Here is a 27,257-nt window from a genome sequence, read left to right as displayed (position 1 = left end):
TCTTGCTATGAATCTACTGTGTCCATCTCTCTCGCAGAGGGTCTGCTTCTTTTCCCCTGACCCCCTGCCAATGATCATGTCCCTCTCCAGGCAGTGGTGTCTCCTGGTTTAAAACCACGCAAGACTCGCTGGCTGCTGCAGCCCCTTCCCGGCATGGGCCTCTCTCCCATCCACCCGGGCGCTGCCCACAGCCACCATTACCCCTCAGCATGGCCAGCAGGAGACTCGCCTATGACCTGAGTCCCGAGGTGCTGCTGAAGACTTAGGCTCAATAGGATTCAGACCTAGAGAATCTCCTGATCTAGTGGATTACCATCCAGGGCCAAGAGAGCATGGACCAGCCTCATCCTGGCCCAGGCAACTTCCAGAGTTGGCTCAAGGGGACATGATGATCTGTGGGCTCATGGACACGCCATACCTGAGGGTCACGCCCTGATAAAGGAGACGCAGGCCCCTGCCTTGGACTTCCAGCTGATGGAGCAGATCTCTCTGTCCCTGAAGACATCAGTATTACCAGCATCATGTGGACGGTGGGCTTCTGGGAAGGGATAGACATGGCCTGTGTACACGATTCGGATGAAACTGGGTGGGCTGGCAGTAAACGGGGACAATGGACGCTTCTCTGCAGATTCAACTAGTTTCCTAAGAAATCTAGGAAGGAGACCAAGGACTTCTCAGACAGGCAGCTGCAAGAGTTCATGGATGCCGCAGGGTTGCAGGCAGGACAGGCTATGGGTGCCAAGTCAAGGCCTCTGATCCTGCTCCCACTGCCCACCCTCCTAACCCCCAAGAATGGTTCATTTAAGCAAAACGCACTGCCATCGAGTCAATAGTGACCATAGCCACCCTAGAGGACAGGGTCGCACTGCTCCTGTGGTTTCCGGAGACTGCAGCTGTTTACGGAAGTAGAAGGCCCCGTCTTTCTCCTGTGAAGCCGCTGGTGGTTTTGAACTGCTGACTGTGTGGTTAGCAGCCTAAGCTGTAGCCAGGGTGTGACCAGGGCTTTGTGTTGTCTTATGCATGTGGGAACTAGACATGGACTAAGGAAGACAGAGGAAGAATCACTGCACTGGAACTATGGGGCTGACGAGGAACGTGGACATTACCATGGACAGCCAAAAGAACCAATAAATCTAACTTGGAAGAGATAGAGCCAGAAGGATCCTTGGAGGTGAGGATGGTGAGACTTCATCTCACCTACTTCGGACACGAGGGACCCGATCCACAGCCCAGGAAGCAGACCAGACTGGCCTATCTCCTCTGGAGATGCCTGGTGGTGGCAGCTCCCATCTCGGACTTCATATATTCCCATCCCCAAGTTCACCCAAACTGGACCATCTGGACTCTGGGGGCCAAAATGTGAGGGTCCTCCCATCTCATTCCTCTTTTCTCTCCCCTTGGGTCTCTGAACCCTCATTCCATTCCTGTTCTGGGGCTCCGAGTGTTGCCACCTGGACTTCTGCTGTAGGACCAGTCTGCCCACCACCAGCTGGGGCTGCAGCAGTCAAACTTAAGAGACTGGGATCTGTGGCAGCTGCCACTCCCGCCACAGCTGCGCTGTGTCCTGAAGCACACTGGGGCAGGCTCCTCCCACAGCTGCACTGTGTCCCCTAGTCCTCTGGGGCAGGCTCCTCCCACAGCTGCACTGTGACCCCACAGCCCTCTGGGGCAGGCTCCTCCCACAGCTGCACTGTGACCCCACAGCCCTCTGGGGCAGGCTCCTCCCACAGCTGCACTGTGACCCCCACAGCCCTCTGGGGCAGGCTCCTCCCACAGCTGCGCTGTGTCCTGAAGCACACTGGGGCAGGCTCCTCCCACAGCTGCACTGTGACCCCCACAGCCCTCTGGGGCAAGCTCCTCCCACAGCTGCACTGTGTCCCCTAGTCCTCTGGGGCAGGCTCCTCCCACAGCTGCACTGTGACCCCACAGCCCTCTGGGGCAGGCTCCTCCCACAGCTGCACTGTGACCCCACAGCCCTCTGGGGCAGGCTCCTCCCACAGCTGCATGTGTCCCCCCCCCAGCCCTCTGGGGTAGGCTCCTCCCACAGCTGCATGTGCCCCCCCCCAGCCCTCTGGGGCAGGCTCCTCCCACAGCTGCATGTGTCCCACCCCCAGCCCTCTGGGGCAGGCTCCTCCCACAGCTGCATGTGTCCCCCCCCAGGCCTCTGAGGCAGGTTCCTCCCACAGCTACACTGTGTCCCCCCCAGTCCTCTGGGGCAGGCTCCTCCCACAGCTGCATTGTGTCCCCCCCAGCCCTCTGGGGCAGGCTCCTCCCACAGCTGCACTGTGTCCCCCCCAGCCCTCTGGGGCAGGCTCCTCCCACAACTGCACTGTGTCCCCACCCCCAGCCCTCTGGGGCAGGCTCCTCCCACAGCTACACTGTGTCCCCCCCCCCAGCCCTCTGGGGCAGGCTCCTCCCACAGCTGCACTGTGTCCCCCCCAGCCCTCTGGGGCAGGCTCCTCCCACAGCTGCACTGTGTCCCCCCCAGCCCTCTGGGGCAGGCTCCTCCCACAGCTGCACTGTGTCCCCCCCAGCCCTCTGGGGCAGGCTCCTCTAGCAGAGGTCCTGCTGGCGCCTCATTTTCCATTCTCTGCCGCTGTGGCTAAGGGGTGGCAGTGGGAGACCGCCAAAGAGAGAGGACTGCCCAGCGTGGTCTGGGCTTTGAGGACTGTGAATGTGCTGCTTTATATGAAGATAAAACCGCCCGGCACCCCCCTGTTCTGTTTGCACCACGGCCTCTTGCTTCATGTACCAGCGCCTCACGAGCACGATGGAGTATTCTGGAATCAGCCTTCCCGGTGTTAGACATAATTTTTTATGATCCACACAAAGGCCTTTGTGTCGTGAGGAGAATGCATGTAAGCGTGCCTCAGACAGAAGGAGAAAAAACTTGAACTCGGAAACAGGAGCTGGGTGTGGGCCTCTGCACAGTCAGGGACGAGCAGGGCCACTGCCGACATCTGAGTGGAGTTGCCTTGCCTGCAAAAGCATGTGGCGGGTGAGCTCTCCAGGGTCTGGTTCTCACATTTTCACCATTGATGCTCACTGCCTGAAAGAAGTCTCTGCTGTCCCCCCTTCACACCTGTCCTGGCTCAGACCTGGAGCCACACCTGCTTGGGAGAGGGAAGGAGCACAGACCAGACCATTATCCGAACAGCTGCATCCATCCGGTAATACAGCTGTCGTAGTTACATAATCTGGAGTCAACTTGTGCAAGGGTGGAGTCTAGCCTGTCAATCAGGTTGCAGCTTGATGACCTCATTTGGAGGCACTAAGGAGATAAATAGCTCACTGGAGTGGGGACACATGGTCACTCCCTGTGAGACGTGCTTGCTGACAAGACACATGGAGCTACACTAGAGCCCTGGAGCTGAAGGAGCCATGTGGAGACTCCTACCAGCTCTAAGATGCTTCCACCACCACTGGATCCACAAGACTTTCCACCTACTGGCTTGTGATCTTCCTGCATTTGGCATCATTGCATGTGTTTTGTGAGTCTGAAGAGGAATGTATAGATTGGTATTGGACATATGGGCTAGTATTGGACTTATGAACTTGATCTGGACTGGGCTGGGTGGTTTTCTCAATATTCAGTTACTCTTGTATATAAAGCTCTTTCTTATACACATATGTGTCTCCCTGGATCTGTTTCTCTAGTCCACCCGGACTAACACAACAGCTGAGGGTACAGGATCTTTTGGGGAGGACACAGAGTTGGGATCCCAGCAGGCAGGTGTGTCCAGGAATCCAAAGGTGGGCTGTCACCTGGTGAGACTGGTCCAATAGATGTGCTTAGTGAATCAAACTGGAGCCTTGTGGTTGACAGTAAGGTGCTGGCAGTCCAGTGGACAAAGACCTGTAAACTCCCGGGGCTCCCGTAGAGCAGGTCATCCCGATGGGCCAGTGAGGTCCAGACTGCACTTGGACAGGAGGTTGGATAAGCCAATCAGATGACAGCTGCTTCTGCTTCCAAGCATTGTCGGCGAGAACTGGAACTCTTTGCTTTTTTTTTTTTTTTAAGTTTTATTGACCTATCGGAACCCTGCTGGTGTGTGTAGTGACTAAGCATTGGACTGCTCACCTCGAGGTCAGCAGTTCGAAACCATCAGCCACCACGGGCAAGATTCCTTTAAAGATTCCCTTAAAGATTCCCTTAAAGAGCGACAGTCTCAGGAACCCACAGGGGCAGGGCTACCCTGTCCTCTCGGGATGCTATGGTTTGGAATGGGCCTGCCGGCAACGACTCTTGGGCCAGTCGTGGGCATGTAATGCACGCATCCAACAGTCCCATGGTGGGGACACATGTCAGGAGTTGTGCAATCAGCGCCCCACTCTATTCTAGCACATTTTCTTCTCTCTGGTCCTCGTTAGCATTCGCTCCCCACCCCTCACCCCACCCTCCCCTGCCATAGCCCTAGGGAGCCATCGACCCACTCACTGTCCCTGTAGATTTACTGATCTCTCCCGCCTTCATTTCAAAACACAGTACAGAGCCATGGTAATCAAAACAGCTTGGCAATGGTACAACACATATGTAAGTCAGCGGATCAGAAAACCCCCAAACACAACCAAGCCCCTACAGACCTCAAATATACAGATATTTGAAGCCATTTTTTAATTGTTTCATTGGGGCTCATACAACTCTTATCACAATCCACACATATATCAATTGTTACAGCACACTTATACATTAGTTACCCTCATCATTCTCAACATTCACTTTCCGCTTGGGTTCCTGGAATCAGCTCCTCATTTTCCTTTTTCTCCTCCCCCTCCCTCCCTGCTTCCCCCCTCTCTCATGAACCCTTAATAATTTATAAACTATCGTTTTATCTTATCTTACACTGCCCAGCGTCTCCCTTCATGGATTTTCTGTTGCCCATCCCCCAGAGAGGAGGTTATATGTAGATCCTGTGATCAGTTCCCACTTTCTATGCCCCCTTCCCTTCCGGTATCGCCACTCTCCCTGCTGGTCCTGTATTTTAAGTCATTTTATTGGGAGCTCTTACAGCTCATAAATTCCATACATCAATTGCACATATTTGTACATATGTTGCCATTATCATTTCCAACACATATTCTACTCAACCCCTTGGTATAAGCTCCTCATGAATCCTGATCAATTATATATTGTTATTTCGTATGTTACACTGTTCATCATCTCCCTTCACTCACATGTCTTTTATTCGTTCCCTTGGGGGGGGGGATATATATCCAATCTTTTGATGGGTTCCCCCTTTCTCAACCTTCCTCTTCCCTGACCAGCTCCCTACCCTCATGAGATCGCTAATCCCACTACTGTTCCTGAGGGGTTTATCTGTCCTGAATGCCATGTGTCAAGAGCTCTTATCTGCACCAATGTGTGTTCTCCAGTCTAGTCAGATTTGTAACTGGGTCATGGTAGTTGGGGGGAGGAAGGATTCAGAAGCCATCAGATATTTATATAATAAACTGAAACACATTTAATTTGTAAGACAGTCTTTTCAAGAAATGTTGCTAGATCGCTTCTCGGCCTTTTGGCTAAGATCAAGTGTAGTAGGAAATGGTGCTAGAAAAATCAAATCTTGACCTGCAATAGAATGAAACAGGATCCGTACCTCATATCATATACAAAATGAAGTCAAGGTGGATTAAAAACCTAAATATATATATTCTATGGGCAAAATATTAAATGATGCAAGAGGCATCAAAAGAAGATGGAAAAAATAAACGGTCACTGTACCCCAAAAAACTAGTCAACATTCCACCATTTCAGGGGGCTGTTAGACAGGGTTCTCTAGATAGACAAAACCAGATTGCTAGTAATTTATATATATATATATATATATATATATATATATATATATATATATATATATACATACAATATATAGATAGATAGATAGCTATATAACAGAAGAAATGAACTGTTAAATTATATACAGATAGATAGGTAGATAATACAAGAAATGAACAGTTACATTACAAAGCAGTACAAATGGCTCTTTGCAACTCACTCCCGTGAGAGAGTTGTGAGACACTGGCAGTCCATTAAGTCTCGAGGGGCATCAGGTAGTCCTCTGTAGAGAGAGAGCTAGGCTATATATACACAGGCAGCAAACAGCAAGGCAGGTCACCAACTGTCAGCCAGGTCACCAACCGTCGGTCCCCAGCTCCAGAGATGTACATTCCAATCGTGCAGGCTTAAAAGGACCTCAACTTACAGCAATACAGTGGTGTATCCCACAGGTAGTGTAACCTTTAAATTGAGGCACAGACCAAGCAAGGCAGCCGCATACTGGTCCGATGGTCAAAGAGTGAGAGACAAGAAAGGCGAGGCTCACAGAGTCATTTATCTCTCCACCCTTCAATTAGTCCCAATTGTGTTTATTGGTCAGGCTGGCACAATTAACTATCTCAGGGGGTAGGTAACATATGAGCAAGAACAAATGGTGCTGAAGGAAGAAATTCAAGCTTCATTGAAAGCATTAGCCAAAAACACGGCTCCAGGAATTCACAGAATACCAATTGAAATGTTTCAACAAGCTGATGAGACTCTGGAAGCATTCTTTTCTGCCAGGAAACTTGGAAGACAGTTGCTTGGCCGACTGACTGGGAGAGTTCCATGTGCCCATTCCAAGGAATGGTGACCCCACAGAGCGCTCAAACGATAGAACAATATCACTGAGATCACGTGCAAGTAAAACTTTGCTGAAGATCATTCAACAATGGTTGCAGCAGTTAATGACGGGTAGCTGTCAGAGGTTCAGGATGGATTCAGAAGAGGATGTGAAAAAAGGGATATCGTTGCTGATGTCAGATGGAGCGTGGCTCAAAGCAGAGAACACCAGAAAGATGTTTACTTGTTTTTTTGTTGACTATGCCAAGGTATTCAGCGGTGTGGATCATAACAAACGATGGCCAACCTGGACAAGAATGGGCATTCCAGAACAGTTCATTGTGCTCGTGCTGAACTTGTACAAGGATCAGGATGCAGTTGTGCTAACAGAAGAGGGAATACTGCAAGGTTTAAAATTGGGAAAGGTGTGCGACAGGGTTGTATCCTCTCAATATGTTTAGTCAATCTACATGCTGAGCAAATAATCAGAGAAGTTGATTTATTTATTGATTTAGGTGTTGTCAAGTAGTTTTTTGTTTGTTTGTTTTTTAAATCATTTTATTAGAGGCTCCTACAACTCTTATCACAATCCACCCATCCATTGTGTCAAGCACATTTGTACATTTGTTGCCATTATCATTCTCAAAATATTTTCTGAGAAGTTGGTTTATCTAAAGAAGAATATGGCATCAGGATTGGAGGAAAGCTTATTAACAATCTGCGATATGCAGATGACACAAACTTGCTTGCTGACAGTGAGGAGAACTTGAGGCACTTGCTGATAAAGACCAGGACTGCAGCCTTCCATATGGATGATCACTCAATTTAACGAAGACCAAAATCCTCACAACTGGACCAATAGATAATTTCATGATACACAGAGAAAAGATTGAAGTTGTTGGGGATTTCATCTTACTTGGATTTACAATCAATGCTCATGGAAGCAGCAGTCAGGAAACCAAAAGATGGATTGTACTAGGTAAATCTGCTGCTCAAGACCTCTTTATAGAGTGTTGAAGAGCAATGATGTTGCCTTGAGAACTAGATACACCTGGCCCAAGCCAGGGTATTTTCAATAGCCTCATAGAAATGTGAAAGTTGGGTATTGACTAGAGCAGACCAAAGAAGAATCAATGCGTCTGAATTGCGGTGCTGGAGAAGAATATTGAAATCACCATGGACTGATGAAAGGGCACACGGATTGTCTGGAAGTGCTGCCAGCGTGCTCCTTCGAGGCACGGTGGCAAGATTTCATTTACATACTTTGGACATGTTGTCAGGAGACACCAGGACAGCAAGTCTGGTGAAGTGCAGGAGCAGCAAAGAAAACAGAGAGAGGGGCAAAATAGAAAGCCCTCAAGGAGATGGTTGGGCACAGTGGCTGCAACCACGGGCTCAAGCACAAGAACAGATGTGAGGCCGGCCCGGGACCGGGCAGTGTTTCATTCTGCTGTGCATACGGTCACTTTTGGTCATGGCTAACTCGATGGCACCTAACAACGACAAGAACAACAGCCACTAGGTCAGTGTGAGGTCGTACCTCATCACTGTGTTAATTTGCTGTTCTCTCAGATCTAGTGATTGTGACCATTTTGTCATGTGATTGTTGGCTGCCTGGATGTCGTCTTCTGTGAACTATCTGACACTGATAGCACAATTGGGGGGGGGGGGAAGGCAGAAAATAGCAAATGCCTGAAAGGAGATGGAGCTATGGGAATGCCCATGCTCTCCTGGTGGGATGGCAGAATTGCACAGCCAAGGCAGAAAGCATCATGATGCCCTCCTTAGACAGCGTGAGCGGAATACTGCGTGACCCTGAAACTGCTCCACTTAGTGGGCACTCCAAAGGAACAAAGGACAAAACATGAACAGCTATCTACATGATTTCTACAATAGCAAAAAGATGAAGACAACCACAAAGCCTGTCTATGGAAGAATGGATAAACAAACTCTGGTACATACACGCCATGGAATATTATCATATTTTAAAAATGAAAATGAGAGAAACAAAAGACTTGGACAAGGTAAGCTACAAAAACACTCCTACAAGAAGCCAAAGTAGACATGCAAAAGTCAATAATGTGCCACACTCCCAGATAGGTAAATATAGTGTGGCAATTACATAATCTGATGTCAACTTGAGACTATTAAGAGTGAAGGGTGAAGCTTAGCCTGTCAATCAGGTCACAGCTTGATGACCTCATTTGGAGATGCTACTGAGATAAATAGCTCACTGGAGGCCATATCCAGTCTCTCTGCATTATTTTCCTGCTGAGGAGACACATGGAGCTACACTGATGGAGCCAGAGTCCTGGAGCTGGAGGAGCCACATGGAGACCCACCCCACCCCAGAGATGCTTCCACTGCACTGGATCCACAAGACTTTCCACCCACTGGCCTGTGATCTTCCTGCATTTGGCATCATTGCATGTTTCGTCTGAGTCTGAAGAGGAATACAGAGACTGGTATTGGACATATGGGCTAAGATTGGACTTCAGGACTTGGACTGGACTGAGATGTTTTCTTAATGTACAATCACTCTTTGATATAAGTTCCCTCTTATACACATACGAGTGTCTATGAATTTGTTTCTCTATTCAACCAGACAAACATGTATGGGAAAATATCAATATTACTAAAACCACTTTACAGATTTAATGTAATTTTGAACCATACACCAACACAATTCTTCAAAGAAATGGGAAAAGTAATGTCAACTCTATATGGAAAGGAAAAATACTCAAGATAAATAAAACACTATTAAAAAAGAAAACCAAAGTAGGAGACCTTTCAATCTCAGACTTTAAAATCTATTTTCTAGTGACAGAAATCAAAACAGCTTGGTACTGGTATTATGATAACCATGAAGATCAATGGATTAGAATTGAGAACCCAGAAATACAACCAAGCACCTACAGCCACCTGATTTTTGATAAAGAGAAACAAACTTAAGGGCCCTAGTACAAAGCATAACTATGCTACTGAACATAATGAAAAATTATTCAAATATATGTATTAACATGGAAAAAATAAAGGACTGGAACCTTCTAAAAATAAGCCATTTATGCACATCAAATGACTTCATCAAAAGTGTTAAAAGAGAATGTACAAATTGGAGAAAAATTCTAGCAATGATACATGAAATAAACGGCTAATTTCAAACACCGATGGAACACTACAAGACCTTAATAAGGAAAACACAAATAGCTCAATCAAAAAGCAGGCATTAAGTCAGGGTGCAGTATATCACCGATGAAACATACAACTTTCCTCTAGTTCTTTTATACTTCCTCCACCCCACCCCCTTAACACACACACTGTCATGATCCCAATTCTACCTTACAAATCGGCTAGACCAGAGGATGTACACTGGTACAGATAGGAACTGGAAACACAGGGAATCCAGGACAGATGATCTTTTCAGGACCAGTAGTGAGAGTGGTGATACCAGGAGGGTGGAGGGAGGGTGGGGTAGAGAGGGGAAACCGATTACAGGGATCTACATATAACCTCCCTGGGGAACGGACAACAGAAAAGTGGGTGAAGGGAGAAGTCGGACAGGGCAAGATATGACAAAATAATAATTTATAAATTACCAAGGCTTCATAAAGGAGGGGGAAGTGGGGAGGGGGGGAATGAGGAGCTAATACCAAGGGTTCAAGTAGAAAGAAAATGTTTTGAAAATGATGATGGCAACAAGTGTACAAATGTGCTTGACACAATGAATGGATGTATGGATTGTGATAAGAGTTGCAGAAGTCCCCAATAAAAGGGTTATAAAAAAGAAAATGGGCATTAATAGACAATTTACTAAATACAGTCTGATACTCTACTCCGGTGGCTAATAACCATATGAAGAAATGTCCATATTCATTAGCACTATGAGAAATACAAATTAAAACAACCACAACAACAATGAGTTACCACCTCACATGGACAATATTAGCAAATTAAAAATACAAATAACAAGTACTGTAAGGGATGTGGAGAGATTGAAATGCTCACACATTGCTGGCGGGATTGAGGAATTACATAACCCTTATGGAAATCAATATGGCACGTCTTTAAACAAATGCAAACACATGTACCTATGATCCATCCTTTCCTCTGCTGGGCATACACCCTAAAGAAATAAAGAACACATCGTGAGCAGGCGTAGGCAAGGTGTAGTGCAGCAGTTTCCATCCTACAAAGAACATCGAAGCATCCCCAAACCCTGAGAACAGAGGAGTGAGAAACAAGCACTGGTACATTCCCACACCAATATGACGCAGCACAAAAACAACAATGACTCCGCAAACACCACAGGACATGGACAACACTGGAGAATGTGATGCTTAGCAGACTTCGTCTTGTAAAGAGACACATTTGCGGCAGTTCCATAATCTGTCCACTTGGAGGAAGGGGGCGGAGTCGGCCTGCCATTCAGGTCACAGCCTGATGACCTCATTTGGAGGCCCAAGGGAGGGAAACAGCTCATTGGAGGCGAGACACACTGACTCCCTGTGAGACATTCCTGTTGACAAGACACATGGAGCTACTCTGATGGAGCCAGATCCTTGGAGCTGGAGGAGCCGTGTGGAGACCCACATCAGTGCTGAGATGCTTCCACCGCCACTGGATCCACAAGACTTTCCACTCACTGGCCTGTGACCTTCTTGCACTTAGCATCATTGCATGTGGTGCGTGAGTCTGAAAAGGGTAGACTGGTACTGGACATACGGTCTAATATCAGACTTATGGACTCGATCTGGACTGGGCTGGGATGTTTTCTCAATACACAATTACTGTTTATATAAAGCTCTTTCCTATACACATATGAGTGTCTCTCTCAATTTGTTTCTCTAGGTCCACCCAGACAAACACAATATTTAATGACATCATTATTACAAAGAATAAGGAAGGTTGTTATCATACCAAAGGATTAAACTTTGAAGAGTACAAGGAGGCCGGGGATGAGGGTGGAGGCGGAGGCAGGGAGAAGAGACGCAAAGAAAATTTTGGAGGAAGCGAAAGAGGGTGGGGAGGAAACAACAAACAAAACAAAACAACATGTATGGAGTGTGTTAGTTCAGGCTGTATAGAGATAAACAAATCCAGTATCATCCATCTATGCATCAGAGAGCTCTTTATAAAACCAAGAATTAATTGGATAGTAAGGAGGCATCCCGGCCCAGTCCAAATCAGGTCCATAAGTCTGATGCTGGTCCACAAGTCCCGCTTCCAGCTCATGAAACTGCAGACCAACGAAGTAGGAAGATCACAGACCCATGGGTGCAAAGTTGCCTGAATCCAGGTTCTATAAGGTGCCCACAGCTCCCAGGGTGGAGCCGCCCACCTGGGACTACCCTTTGAGGCAGGCACAGAGATCCAGCAGGCAGGAAGGCAAAGTGGCAGAGGGAGCAAGCATCTGTTTGTCTTGCTCTTATACAAAAGGCTTATGATTTCAAGGGGGTATCATCAGATTGTGCCTCAATTGACAGCTTTGACTCCGCCCCCAGCCAGGAGTGTCTAGCTGACATCCTCCCTAACTACCCTATGAGGGCGTTCGGGCGAGGCTCTTACTGATTCGATTTGATGAGATGGGCTGTGAAGTTACACAGAACACATTTTTTTTCTTTAGAAATCGAAATAAATAAGGCTGTGAGCCTTCAAAGTCCTCCAGAGTCTCCCCCCACAGATCTAAATATTGGTCTGAATGGCTCAAAAAGGAGGAAACATAAAACAAAGCAAAGACAAACAGCCAAAAAACCTAGAATGAAGTTGTCCAGCACCTCATGACATGGATTCATTTGGAAGACACTATGGTGAAAAAAAAAAAAAGACACTATGGTGATAGGTAGGTTTATTGTGCCACCCTGGCCAATAGGAACATGTGGGATTAATCAGGTCGCAGCTTTCGCAGTTTTGATTGGAGAGCATCGAGATAAATGGCTCTGTGAGGCCCGCCTTCCTCTCTCTTGCTCTCTGGTGATTGGAGCATGCTGGCGCGTGCTGGAGTGTGTGTGTGTGTGTGTGTGTGTGTGTGTGTGCATGCTGCTGCTGTAGCTGGTTCTCTGCCTCAACGGGTGAGCTACACTACCTGTGGGCCAAGCCAGGCCGTACTCCTTCGAGACCTGCTTTGTCGTGCTGCTGGTGTGTACATCACTTGAACTTGAGGCTGGTGGATTCCATTGCATTGCATTGCTTGCGTTTGATAACCCATCAGGGCCTGCTTTGCTAAGCTCCTGAGCTACTGACTATTGGTGACCGGCCCTGCTGCTTGCTGCCTGTGGGCCGACTCTGCTTGCCTTGCCCCAGGGAGAACTCTGCTGTCTGCTACCTTGACCTTGGACTCAGCAGCCCTCATGAGTTGAAGTACTTCCAGTATATCAACTGTTCCATGGAAGAGAGTTGACCTGAGCCCTCTGTCCTGCTGTGTGGACTATTTAGCTGTTACATTTCTTCTCGCGGTAGAAATCTATCAATCTATCTATTCATAAGGATCCTGGTTGTGTTTCTCTAGAGAACCCTGCCTAACACAATTATGTGCAGCAAAGTTAGTTAATCTCATAAAAATGGACACTTCATGACACCATTATTATAAAGAAAAAAACCTAAGAAGAATGTTTTTCATAACTAACGAAGCAGACACTGAACAGTTCTGAGGGCGGCTGGGGAGACGGGATAGACAGGCAGGGATGGTGGGAGGTTGGCATAGGAAACCGAGAACAAGCAAGACCCACACCCATGGGGAGCTCCTGGGCTACTGTCACTGTCCTGGCAGGATGGGCTCTGAACTTGTGTTTTACATGTTTTTCTTTGTTTGTGTGATACTCGACAAATCAAGGGAGAAAGTACACAGGAAAAGAAAAGGAGAGAATGGTCACAGCTTGGGCGCCCTCCAGTGTCCATCCCCGTGGAGCTACACACTGGTCACTGAAGGAGGCACAGAGCTCCAGCAGGCAGGACCGTGGAGACAGACTCCTGTGCTGTCAGGCCATGTGGGCTAATTTCAAGCAAGCAGCCAAAAAAGATAACGGGGCTTTTCCACATTTTGAAGCTGCCTCGTATTTAGCACGTATTCGTCTATGATGAAAATCGATCATCAATATTAGCACAGCCTCCCTATGTCTGGCAGAGGAGGTGGTGGCTGTGACAATACCAGTTGGGGAACTGGGTGACACCACCTGAGTGGAACATTCACCCCCTGGGGTCCTCCAGCTGCAGCAGCCCCGAGTGTTGGATCTGCAGACACGTCCCTCCCACCGCCCCAGCCTCAGCCCACACTCCCCAGCTACACAAGAGCCATGGATTCTGATCCCAGACCTATGGAGACCCCGTGGTGTTTCATGGGATGGGTAAGCATGATGCATAGGGCTTTCTCCAGCTGATTTTAGGAAGTAGATGGCCAGACCTGTTAGGTTTCTCTCCGGCCTAAATCTCAGCCTCGGTCCTTGGCTCCACGCGAGAAAGATTTCACCCCGAAGCCGGGCTCGTGATCCAAGTGAATTTAATGAGAGTTAAAAGAAGCTTCAGGTTTTACGCGGCACCCATAGGATTCCTTTGACCATGCGGCCTGGCAGAGACTGCTCAGGGACACGCAAGGATCTCTCCCCTCCCACGAAGACGACCAGACCGCACAAGCAAGCCAAGACCAAGAGCCCAAGTGCCTCTCCCTTCTGGTCCCTGCCTTTTCAAGGGTTCCCGGGGGAGGTGTGGTGAACAACCCCAGGTCGATCCCATTGGCTGAATTGCAATCACCTGGCCCAGGTGGGCTGCTCTAGGTGTAACGCCCATCCGAGCCCACCGGCGGGAAAATCCAGCTTTTGTCTTTTGCTGGCTCTCCTGGGCATGCGTAAATGGACTTCCCAATTCCCTAGGCTAAGCTACCTAACAGACCCTTCTCCTTAGCCCATCTCAGTCTGGAAGCTCTCCTGAGACCTCCTCAGCACCTGAGGAACATCCAAGCCTTCACGGAAGAAACAGGTGTTGGCGGACACGAGGGCCTGTGGATGGGAGTCAAACCTGGCTCTCCTGAGTGGGAGGCAAGCCCTCTACGCCTCAACCACCACTACCTCCATGTAGACCAGTGGTTTCCCAACCTTTCTCGATGCCATGACCCTTTAATACAGTTGCTCATGTTGTGGTGAGCCCCAACCATAAAATTATTTTCATTGCTACTTCATCACTGTAAATTTCCTACTGTTATGAATTGGGGGACCCCTGTGAAAGGGTTGTTCAACCCCTCAAAGGGGTCACAGCCCACAGGTTGAGAACCACTGATCCAGACCCACTTACCAGCCGGTGATCTTGGGGACCAGAGCGCGTGGCTGCTAAGCCTGTGTTGTCTCAAGCGCCACCAGGCTAGGCGGCAGCGACTTCTCTGGGGTGTTGTAAGAACAGACAGCAGGCAGGTTGTCAGCGGTACAGTACATTTGCATATTATTTATTGTTATTTTCCTCCCTGTGTCCCCCGTTCCTGACTCTCAGCAGATGATCTCCCTCCCACTGTGGGGAGAAAATAGAGGACTGGCATCTGTGCCTCCTCTCCCTGCCCCCCTCCACCAGCAGGAGCAGAGTGGGGGCCCTTCCGCGGACGGCCAGGAGCCTCACACCACTTGTGGACCGGGCTCCCGTTCCTGGCTGCTGCCCGACGACCCACACAGTGTCCAGTCATCAGCCTCCCCGCCCCTGCCCGACACTCGAAACCCCTTGAATGCGATCTGCTCTACCCAGTGCACTCGGACTCCCAGGGTCGAGGGGGACAGCCACGGGGTTCAAGGCTGTGGCCTTCCATAAGCATAGGATGGCAGGCCTGTCCTTCAAGGCCTCCGCGTGGGTTAGACTCGCCCTTGGTGTGGAGCGCTTAACCATACATACCACTTAGGGGCCCCACGTGTGGCCAGCCATTATTCCAGTTGTATTAACAGCATATGTTCGCACTGGGCTGCCGGCGTTGGGGGCCATGTCTCCATAGATTGGGGTGGAGACAAGCTTGGCTTGTGCCGAAGAGCACAGACAGACCTCAGCATTGTTCTTGGGAAAACAAGCCGGCTTCCCAGGGGGACATGGAGTGTTCCCCAGGTCTTTTCAATCGGGACCAGGAACAGGACTGAAGTCCTTGGGTCCTCCAAGTGGTCCGCTCTGACGACTAGCCTGAAGGCCAGTGACTCAAACCCACTGAAGATATCGCAGAAGAAGGCCTGACAAGCGATCCTGAAAGAGACGAGAAAGCCCTGCGGAGCCACATCTTCCCTGGATTACAGGGCCCCTGGGAATGAGGGTCTGCGGCCTTCCCAGGCTCGGGCTTGTTTGGGGGTGTGAGCATGGCCTTGCCACCAAGAGCCCATTCAATCCCCACCCCCTCTGCACTTGGCATCCAGGGGTCGGGTCCTTTCTGTGGCCAGGACCCCTTTGGCCACCTGAAAGGCTGAACACATAAAACAGAACACACAGGCCCACAAAGGAGTCGGTGCTTCAGACACAGTCCTTTAAAGGCGGTGCTGTAGTAACCTGTCCAATTCTCCGTTAAAAGCATCCGGTACCAATGTCTGCCTGCCGGCCCCACGCTGCTCCGGTTTCCAAATACATGAAGGGCGTTGTGAGCGTCAGTCCCCCCAGGGCCGCGTGATGTGGAATCTGTGCCTTTTACTGGGGATAAGGACACCGGCACCTGCATCCCCCTGAGGTTTGCGGCGCCACACGTAATTGAAGTAAATGCTGGGTCTCTGCGGGGAGGGTATGAGCCTGAGACCGGTTCTTCCTGGTCCAGGAGGGTTGGCCTGGACTCCGCCCCGGCCCCAGGGCAAGGAAGCGCCTTGTTGGGGGCAGCGCTGGCTTTCGGCTCCTCTTTCCCCTCCTGTCCAGGAGTCAGCCCACAATAGGCAAGAATGGGGATGAGACCTCACCTTGGGTGAGTCCCAAAGGGCCCCCGCGAGGAAGTGTCGTTGCCACACTGGGGCATTCTGCCAACATCCTGGGTCTTTAGGCTGTGGAAACAGACTGGCTAGTTTCGAGATTTCGTGGCTGGGCAGGCCGTAAGGGGGCTGGACATCCACGGAGCTTAAGCTTTCCTGGGTGAACCCCAGACATGACTTGCGGTGAGAGATCTGACAAAAGGCAGGTGTGTGTGTGTGTGTGTGTGTGTAAGAGAAAGAGCGAGAGGGGGGCAGATTGAAAAACCAGAAAACCCATAAGCAGTAACTGTAATTCTTATATTATGGCCTGCTTTTTAAAAATCATCCTCTCATAACGACCCTGTAGAGCAGGGACGAACTGCTCCAGTGAGAGATTGAAGGGCAGCGAGTTCGTTTGTTTTAAAATATAACCTTATCATGAACTTTTCTAGGTCCACAAATGCAAGCATGAAGTCTTACAAAGGCTGCCTAGGACTCTATTTACAGACCTCTGGGATAATCTACGCAATTATCCCATTTCAAAGGCCTGGGTTGTGGACAGCCTTTCTTCATTATCATGTAAACAGAGTGCCTGGTGAATGCTGGAGGTGAAATCTTTATCTCCTTAGGTGACTTCTCTAAGTGGGATCGCCTGTGTCACAATTCAGTGACAGCAACAATAATCGTGCATGTTTTACAGCCTTATTTTTGGTTTGTTTTTTTCCCCTCCCACCCCCACGCCCACTCCCACCTGCCTGCAGGACTGTCACATTGCCCTCCAGATCCGGATGGTGCCAGCTCCTACCAAATCTGGAAGCTTTAGGCTTGCCCTCGAAGATGGCATGGCGCTAAGTGGAATAGATGAACGCCTTTGAAGGGATGTTCCTGGGGACACAGATGGAAGGCAGCCTCCTCTGAGGCGCTGGGTGGGAACTGAACCTTCAAGACCCTGGGTCCCTGCTGATGGCTTGGTTTAATCATTTGGATACAGCCAGCCAGACTCCGGGGTGCGGGGTGCGTAAGGGCCCTGAGAGCAGGCTTTGTTTACGCAATCACAGAGCTCCCCAGGGGCGAGCTGGTTTCCAGCGGACAGACTCGAACAGCAGCGCTGGCCACTTGGCCCGACATCCTCCTGCCTGGCCATGGCCTCACTGCTTTCTCTGCCCACACAATAGGCCTGGGGCGTAGCTGGAGGAATGGAAGGCGGGGCTGCTTTCCCGGTTCCTTTCTTTTCCCATCTTTCCATCGCTTCCCCTTGCAGCAAACCATCTATTCCTGGAGGGCAGAAACCATCTATTTGATCACTTCTTTTGTGAAACTAACAATAGCAGATACTTTCTAGTTCTCTGCAGCTCAAGGCCAGGAAGGACTTGGAGACAATCTCAGCAGGTCCCAACCCTCAGGATAGGGGACTGGTTTCGCCCAGCAGGCTGCACAGGTGGGAAGCCCCAGGGTAGCCATAGCTGCCCCCACTTGGGGGCAGCTCCCACGGATGATGCCAAGGTTGAAAGTTCTCCACAGGGCTCAGAGTCTCGGTGAGAAGCACCCCCTGACCACCATACCCTCTATCCCCAACCTGGGGAGCTGTCCGACTCACACTGGCTTCTGGTCAAGAGCCCCAAAGCGTCCCCCATCTCATGATGGATGTAAAGAGAACACCTCTCTCTGACGACCCCTAGGAAGCTCGCGTGTTCGTCTGCTGGGTAGCAGGAGCTCAGGCTCACCAGACGCACCTTGGCAAGATGGCAAGCCCTCTGGCCTCACACAGACCCTGCACTGAGGTGGCTGTTCGCCCCCCTCCCCCCCCCCTCTGGCTAGCTCTAATGTGGAGTTAATGTAGATCCTGGTCATGTCCCTCTCTCTCTGCTCCCACCTCGATCTCGCCCAAAGCCCCCGCCCCACTAGTACCCCACCCCCTCGCACCCATTCTGCGGAGCCTAGCTGCCACGGAACGAGGCCAGTCTGATGGGTGGCCTGGAGGCTTCGGGCCCTCGAGCGCCTCACGCAGCCTGCGGCAGGAGCACACAGGTGCCTGCGGAGTGCGGCGTTACTGTCACCCATCTGCGTCCTGCTGGGGTCCCTAGCTCCGGTCCCGCGCACCCCGCACTCAGAGTACAGGGACGGCCCTAGCTCCTGTCCCACCGGGGTCCCAGCGGCGGGCGGGAGTCACGCGGGGGACGCGGGGGGGCGCGGGGCGGGCGGCGGCTCCGCCAATCCCGGGCTGGCGGCGTGCAGGCCGGGCGGGGCGCCGGCGGCGGCGGCGGCGGCGGGATGGGGAGGGCCGGGGCGGGCCGGAGGGATGGGGAGAGGCGCGCGGAGACGCCGCGGCGGCGCTGCAGAGCGGCTGGGCGGCGGCGGTCGGTGCTCCCGGGCCCGCCCGCGTCTGCGCCCCGGACGCCCGGACCATGGGCTGCATCGGCTCCCGGACCGTGGGTGGGTACCGCGGGGGCGGCGGCCCGGCCCTGCCCCCGCCCGGACGCCCCGCTGCTCCGGCCGGGCCTGCAACCCCGCCTAGACCCGCGTTGCGCGCTCGCGCGCTCGCTTGGCAGCCTGGTCCCGCAGGCCGGCCCCTCGCCTGCATCCTCCTCCGCCTCTCAGCATCCCTGTCCGCATCCCCGCCAGCGTCCTTTGCCCTCCTCCCCGCAGTCGGTCCGCCGCCCCGGCCCAGCCCGTCAGCGACCCTGGTCACTTGAGCAGTCGAGACCCTGGCCCCGGTCTCACCACCCACCCCCACCCCATCATCCACTCCGACCTCCAGCGGACCTGCTCCCCTCCTGCCAGATCCCGAGCCCGCCCCCCCCCAGGCCAGAGACGGGGGTGGCCTGCGCCGGGCTGGGGAGGTCAGGGGAGGGGTCGCGCGGGGGTCTGGAGGGGCCCGCGATGGACGGAGCTGAGGGCACCTGTCCGGGCCGGCGGCCCTGGGTGTTTACCTTGCTTGGGAGGGGTGCAGGCACCTGCTCCGCGCTCTACCCCGCCCCTGACCCCCGCCCCCTGCACCCACGCCACTGCCACCCTCGCAGCAGCTCAGCGTGGTGCTGGAGAACCTTCCTCTCCGAAACCCCCCACCCCCAGACCCCCTATCCCGACTCCCAGTTTCTCCCGCCTACAGGCTGAGGGCGACCTCAGGCTGGGAATCATTCGTGTTATTACAAACAAACGTGCTCCCTGGAAGTCGGTTTATTTCCATGGATACCCCTCCAACGGCAGTCACCCCCTTCTCCCAGCCCTCCCTCCCTGCCCCCAGCTCTGACTCAGCGCTCCCTCCCTCTAGCTACTCCAGCCGCCCCCTCCCCTCCCCTCCTACCAGGCCCCAGCTTTTCCTGGGGGTGCAATGTTGTGTGGCACCCTTACCACCAGCTCAGGTGCTGTCTGCCCTCCTGCAGCCCCAGGCCCTGGCCAGACCCCCTCTCCTCACCCTCCTGCAGTCCCAGGATGAGAGGCCCATTTTATGTGGGGAGATCCTTCCCTCCTGGACCCTCTTCCTTTATACCAGCTATGTGGTTGTAAGCCCAGGACTTGCACTTGCCCAAGAGCCCCCCTCAGTGTACTCCTTTCCCAGAGGGAACCTCCCTCAACCCTTGATTCAGAAACTTAGAACTTCATTGCCAAGGACAGATGGCCCCAGCCACCCCAGGGGTCCCCTCAAGATTGAAGCACCCCTCCTGCCAGGAGTCACCTGACTCCTTCACCAGCAGCCCCCAGCGGCCCATCTCTTTTTGCTGCCTCCTGCTCCCTCTGAGGTCCTCCTATGGCTCTGGACAGTCCCTACCCCATGGCCACCTTTTCAACCCACGGTCTGTCTCCACCCCAGCTTCTGCTGGCCCCCACTCCTTGCCCCCCCCGCCCCGCCCCTGCCTCTCGACACACACACACACACACACCTCCTGGCAGAGCCATAAATTCACCAAGGCTTAGGGAGGGTCCCCCAGGAGAGAGGCACGCCCCCACAAGGAGCAACTACCCCAGCGCATGAGGGTGGGGGTGAGGGTCTGTCCTCCTTTGGAAATGTACCGGAAGGAACAACCCTGAGCCGTCCTCAGGACAGACCAGGGAATTGTTCCCCCGTGGACACCGACCACTGCCCCTGTCCTCAACAACAGACAAAGGGCCATATGACACTTCTCCGGGTGGCCCTGCTGATTCCCCTGAAAACAATGTCTTGACTTTGCATTGTTATCCTCCCACCCAGAATGTGGGCTCCACAGGGATGGGAGGGGACAGGAAACAGGGGTGCTCAGGAGCAGGAGGGGTTGCAGTTGGGAGCTGGCACCTGGGGTAGGGGTGAGCCGGGGGTCTCTGCAGACCTGTAGGTGGCTGACTCTCCCCCCTGCAGGGAGTGAGGTGATTGCGGTGGACTGGAAGGGTCTGAAGGATGTGGACCAGATCCCCATGGACAGCACCAGCTCGCTGCAGGGGAGCAGCCTGCACCGACCATCCACTGAGGTAAGCCACCCCCACCCCCACCCCCAGTCAGCAGTCTCGGCCTCCAGCTGCCGAGCCCTCCAGCTGGGTGGGTACTCGGTGCTATCGAAGTGACCCCAGGTGTCAGAGTGGACATGCCTCTAGGCTGACCCCAGGTAGCAGAGTGACATGTCCCCAGGGTGAACGTGCCCCACAGGTGACTACAGCTTCAGAGTGGACTTGCCCCCGGGGTGAACACAGGTGTCAGAGTGGATGTGCCCCTCAGAGTGACCCTGGGTGGCAGAGTGAACATGTGCCCTGCAGAGCTTCCACCTCTATGAGAATCGTTCACCGAGACTCGCTTCTGCAGAGTCCCTGGGTGGGCTCGAACCAACAACCTTTCAGTTGTACAGAGCACTGCACCTCCCAGAGAACTACCCCATCTCCAAAGCAACACCCCAAGTGCTGCCAGAGACTCCTCCTTTCACAGAACACTGTCTCCCTTCCCTCAGATAGCCCCCATCAAAATTCCTCCCCTGCTGCTCTCAGGAAAGCTCCCGAGCCCTCTTCACCCCTTGAGGACAACCCTCAAGGGAGGTGGGGTCCCGTGGGCAGCTGGAAGTGCCCGAGACACCCATGCCCTTGTCCTCCTCCGTCCTCACAGCAAACACGGACTGAGTTCTCCTGGGACGCCATCAATGTGAGTGCAGCCCCGCCCCTCAGCCCCGCCCCCGCCCCATCAGCCACGCCCACATCCCATCCATCAGTCCTCTGTCACCTTGCTAGAACACAGTCTCGTCCCCTTACCCACCCCGTGGTCAGGTCGGCTGGGCAAGGGGCCTCACCTCATCTGCGCTGGCTCAGTCCTTGGGCTCGATGGTCAGAACCCGCCTCAATATAACGTCCTGTGCCTCCTCTCCCCCTGCCCTCTCCCCTCCCTCCTCCAGCTGTCCATGGAAGACACCACGTCCATCCTTCCGAAGCTCAAACGGAGCTCCAATGCCTATGGCATCGGGGCCCTAGCCAAGTCGTCCTTCTCAGGTGACTTCTGGTCTGCCCCTGGAGGCCGGGGCCCATTCTCCATGCCCAGGCTGTCCCTATGGAGGGTGGGAGCCGGGGGTCTGGCCTGGGCACACTGGACTGTTCTCATGATGTGGCCCCATAGGGATCTCTCGAAGCATGAAGGACCATGTGACGAAGCCCACAGCCATGGGGCAGGGCCGGGTGGCCCACATGATTGAGTGGCAGGGCTGGGGGAAGGCCCCCGCTATCCAGCCCCAACACAGCCACGAGGCCGTGCGCCGGGATACGGATGCCTACTCCGACCTCAGTGACGGCGAGAAGGAGGCGAGATTCCTGGCAGGTACTGACCTTCCAGCCTGACCCCCATCGTGGGGTGTATTTCCCAGAGTCAACATTTGACTGGTTATTCTGACCAGTGCCCTCAAATCATGAGCATTTCCCAGAATGGTCCCTGGAGTGAGATAAGAAGCCCACCTGTCCCAGAGACCCCCACCTACTAGCGAGATTGTTCCACTGACCACCCGTGGTACATGGGTACCTGGGTCCCCAAAGACTCCACCTGTCCTCTTTCCTCTTGAGAAAACAGTCAGGAAGGCCGGCCACAGAGATGCCTTCTGGTCTCTGCCCATCAGTACCGTGCCTTCCCACCTCACTTGCTGCACTTAACGATTGCAGCCCCCACGAGACCAGGGACCAAGATGCAGGTGGGTCTCCAGGCTAAGCTTAGGGCCCAGGGGTCGATGTAGTGCCATGGCTGACAGGCACACAGCATCCTTACAAGGTGGCCAAGTCTCTAGTGGCACCGAGGAAGGACAAGAGAGAAGGGGCGACATTGCCATGGGGGTGTGGGCAGTGGAGCGGCCTCAGCCAGGGTCAGGCAGCTCGCGATGCCAGTTTCAACTTACGGCCGGCCCTGTGTGAAAGCTGCTGCTGTGAAGTCGATAAGGTGGTGTAGTGGGGTTACTTACTGGGCTGTTCGCTGCCAGGAAAGCAGTTCAAACTCACCAGTGGCTCTAAGGGAAAGTCGAGGCTTTCTGCTCCTCCCAATAGGGAGAGCCTGGGGAACCCAGGGACAGTTCCACTCTGTCCTCCAGGGAGGCTGTGAGTCAGAGTCCAGAGCTTGACACTGGGTTTGGTTGAGTCAGCTCTGACTCACAGCGGCCTGCAGGACAGAGTGGAACTGCCCCTCCGGTGGCCAAAACTGCATATTACGGAAGCAAGCGGCCACATCTTGCTCCTGTGGGTTTGAATTGCTTACCTTTGGGCTTGCAGCCAAGTGCTTTAACTACGGTGCTACCCAGACTCCTGGCTAGACTAGGGGCGCCCCAGGCCCATCCATCCTCTCTGTCCCGTCCCGCTCCCCTTCCTTCCTTGAACCTTCAACTGTACCTAGCTGTGGACCACTGCCCCTGAAGCTCCTTGACCTGGATCCCGCAACTTGCCTCCCCAGAGCTACTGGGGCTCCGACAAGAACCCCAAGACAGACTTCTGGAGGGGGAGCCCTCACCTCCGTTCCTTACGAGATCTCAGTGAGAGACCCCCAGCTTTCCCCACAAACCCGCCACCCACGACTGGCTGTGTGGTCCACCCAAAGATGTAGTAGGAGCCACAGAGGCTGGGAGCTGCGGCGGGGATGGTTTGTTCCTGAGACCTCTAATTGTTGGGTTAGGCAAAACCTCCTGCTAAGTTAGCTTCACCTGCTGGTTTTCTTCTTTGACCACGGCGTTTGTGGTGGTTGTTTTTCTGTAGGCAGCATTTCTTCTGATTGGAAAAGATGGCCTAATCATTTATTTTGCTCATATGTCACTTTTAAGATTCAATTTTTACTGCTTAGTTTCAGCTCTATTTCTCCTCCATGTTTATTTATTTACTATATGAATGTATTGGTTGTTAGGTTTAATTTACTTTTTATGGTGGTTATATTGGGTATATCATACTGTCAGATTCCAGACGAGACATGTACTGTTGGAAATAAGCATCACATGCGTTTGTCTATCTGTCTGTATGTGGTCACCCTTCCCTGCTTCTTTTCAGACCCACTGCCGGCCAGATGATTGCTCTAGGACAGAGTAGCCAGGCTCCCTGGGGCTTCTGAGTCAGGGCAGAGGGGCAGAGGCAGACAGCCCCATCTTTCTCCCTGGGTTTGAACTGCCAGAGTGAGGTTAGCAGCCTGTGCTTGCCCGCTGGGCCACCAAGACTCCAGGCAAGCACGAGGGAGCCTGCGCAGGGGGTACCCCATGCCTGGGGCCCGACGCTACTCCCTGTGTGTCCACCCTCCCAGGGGTCATGGAGCAGTTCGCCATTTCTGAGGCCACCCTCATGGCCTGGTCGTCCATGGACGGTGAGGATATGAGTGTCAACTCTACCCAGGAGCCGCTGGGCTGCAATTACAGTGACAACTACCACGAGCTGATGGAGAGCCAGGGTGAGGGCTCCTCTGAGCCATGGCCCCGCAGGGAAGTCCCCCTGCCTGCAGGAAGCCCCTTGCTGAGCCCTGTGGTTGGAGGTGGGGTGGGGTGGGGGCGCTGGCCAGCGGTGGCCCAGCCTCTGACGTGGCATCCTCCGCTGGCCCCTCTCTCGGCAGATGCTCTCACCCAGGCGCCCATGGACGGTTGGCCCCACTCCTACGTGTCCCAGGGCATGTACTGTCTGGGCTCCTCGGACGCCTGGGAAGCCAGTGATCAGTCCCTCATCGCCTCTCCGGCCACGGGCTCCTACCTCGGCCCTGCCTTCAATGACTCACAGCCCAGCCTGCACGAGATGGGGCCCCCGCAGCCCACTTTGGGCTGCCCCACCCAGGAGCCACCCCCGTTCCTGGGGGTGGACACGGACTGGGCTCCCAGTGGGGGGGTCGTGGAACTCGCCCGGGTCTCTGCCGAGGAGGAGGAGGAGGAGCCGGAGGAGGAGGATCAGGAGGAGGACGGGGAGAAGAGGCTCTTGGCTCCTGAGGAGGAGGAGGATGCGGGGTGCCGGGACCTGGAGTCGTTGTCCCCGAGGGAGGACCCTGAGGTCCCCACTGCCCTTAGCCGGAAGGTGTCTGATGTCACGTCCTCCGGGGTGCAGTCTTTCGATGAGGAGGAGGGCGAGGCCAACAATTAGCGCTCTGGGACCTGCTTCCCAGGCATGACCCTTCACCGCCTCCCCTGCAATGCGTGGTCCGCGGCGGGGTCCACCAGGTGCCGAGAGCCCGGCATGAGCGGCCTCTGTTTGGCTGGGCCTGGGACCTCGGCCTGTGGGCTGAGGCTGGCAGTGGCCACGTGGGCTTGGCCTGACCTCAGGCCCTTGAGTCTTCCAGGAGTCCACCCGGCTGCCAACACCTCTTCCACCTGCTCTCGCTTTTTCCTGATCGGGCCTTGTCTCTGGCTGGGGCTGGCTCAGGCTGGCCTCTGGGGAAGACCGGGAGAGCCCAGGGTCGGCAGGAACAGGACAGCCATGTGGGGCCCCGGAAAGATTTGGAAAGCAACCGACTGCCTGACCCTGCTCCCCACCTGATCCCCTACCTGCTCTGGGAACCTGGCCTGGGTGGGGGACACCACCCACCTTGCCGACGACGTGGAGAGACGTCTCTGGCCAGGGGGAGCATGAGGACGGTGTCCCCACTCCCGACTCTCTGGGGCTGTTTACACTTTTCTCTTGGCCTTTTCTACGTTTTTATAACTTCCGGGGGACTCAGGGTTGAGGGGGTGGAGTGTGGACTCGGTGCTGCAGGTGGGGGTTCCCAGATCAACGTGGCCCTCTGCTCCTCCTGCTCTCGCAGCCCCCCACCCCGCAGCTTCCCTGAACTCCAACACCCCATCCCTTCCACGCGGACCTGGGCGCCAGGCCCCAGGCTTGGCAGCGATGGACTCCACTCTCCCTGCCCCAGCCCAGGACTGTCCCTCAGCTGCCTCACCTTTCCAGGACCCGCACTGCTGTCTCAGGAGTGAGACGCTTCAGTGCTGTGTGACCTGCCCACCCCCTTATACACACACACACACACACACACACACACGCTTCTGAGATGCAGCTGGGGCAACAGGTGGGTGTGAGCAGAGAGGGTCTCCTGGCTCCTCTGCTACCTGCTTCCCTCACTGCCAGGGGTCTGTGTCCAATGGAGCTGGCCCCGCTGGGGGTGGGGGGCTGGATGGAGGGTGCTCTCAGTGATGGGGCAGGGTGCATGGGGTTCGCTTCTACTTTGGGGCTGGGAGGCATGTGCAGAACAGCTGTTGGGGTGGGGGCTGCTTTCCTTCCAGGGGAGGCCATGCAGCACATGCCTGGTGGGCCGTTTGTATATTCTGGTGAATGACACTGCTCTTGCTGAACCATTTTCTTTGGGGGGAGGGGTTGCACTTTTAATCAATTCACTTTATTAAAAGAGAGTCCAAACCTCCCACCCCCCCATCCCTGTGCTACGGGAAACCTTGGGGTGCAGTCCCCACCCCGCCCTGCCTCTACCTCCCTCGTGCCGTCTTCCAGGTCTGGGACATGCCCTCTGCTGGCCCGTCTCCGCATGTTTTCTTGCCCGACATACCCCCCAGACCCGAGAGCGACTGGCTGCGTGTCTCACAGAGATAATTCTGTACAAATATATACAAACACCCCAGGCCATATGTCTTTGGCGGGGCGGCCCGGACAGCCTCGCTGGCCTGGGCACTGTGATGTCGACTGTGTTTTGGGCACTAAACCACGTGGTGGCACCCCTGGCTGTGTGTGCCTCATTTGGGGACCCGGGCACCTGGGCTAGGGGAGATGAGAGGGAGGGAGATGCAGAGCGTAGCACCTGGTGCCACCGCCTGCGGTCCTCATGCTCCCATGAAGCCTGCAGGTGCCACGCCACATGGTGTGCCTTAAAATAAAGCCAGCATGGGAACCCCAGGGGGCACGGTGAGTCAGCATGGGTGACCTGTGGTGGCCCATGGACCCCACTGCTAGTGTGTGTGCAGGGGATAGGGGGGTCCCATCTGAGGGGTGCAGTGCTGCCGGGTGGTGGGCAGTGGCTCTTTCTCTGAAAGCTGCCAGCCCCAGTGGCATGTGGCACTGGATCAAGCAGGACAAAAGTGGGGTGCAGATGACTGGGGGCCCCTCCACTATGGCCCTTGCCTGCATGGCAGTGGGCTGGGGCCTGTGGGAACTTGGGATGGGGGTGCTGGGCACAGGCCTTTCTGGGTCTCCCCATCCATGGGGCGCCTGTCCGGTGACGACAAGGCCTCCCCCTCCCAAGGACTAGAGAGCAGGGGGCACACCAGGCAGGTGCCACAGGGGTCGGGCTCAGGGCAGAGGTGGGTGTGACAGAACACCCAGAAAGCCTGTTGCTGGGGGCCAGGGCCCATCTGTCTGGCTGAGAGGAGAAGGGCCTAGGGAATGTGGGGAGCCCCCTG

At 53.9% G+C, this 27,257-nt stretch overlaps 1 protein-coding gene across 1 annotated transcript; it reads left to right on the top strand.

The window, feature by feature from the left end:
* The first annotated feature begins 18,782 nt into the window (after window positions 1-18,782).
* Window positions 18,783-26,572, top strand: FAM131B (family with sequence similarity 131 member B). Its single transcript, XM_075557772.1, has 7 exons — window positions 18,783-18,909; window positions 20,810-20,919; window positions 21,542-21,577; window positions 21,825-21,918; window positions 22,043-22,240; window positions 24,182-24,325; window positions 24,485-26,572. Exons 1-7 carry the CDS (start codon window positions 18,882-18,884, stop codon window positions 24,997-24,999), a joined length of 1,125 nt encoding a protein of 374 aa, XP_075413887.1. The 5' UTR covers window positions 18,783-18,881; the 3' UTR covers window positions 25,000-26,572.
* The last annotated feature ends 685 nt before the right edge of the window (window positions 26,573-27,257 follow it).

The sequence above is a fragment of the Tenrec ecaudatus genome, chromosome 9, assembly GCF_050624435.1.
Source record: "Tenrec ecaudatus isolate mTenEca1 chromosome 9, mTenEca1.hap1, whole genome shotgun sequence".
Taxonomy (NCBI): Eukaryota; Metazoa; Chordata; class Mammalia; order Afrosoricida; family Tenrecidae; genus Tenrec; species Tenrec ecaudatus.
Note: the sequence above shows the minus strand (reverse complement) of the source record. Positions and strands in the feature narration are given on the sequence as shown.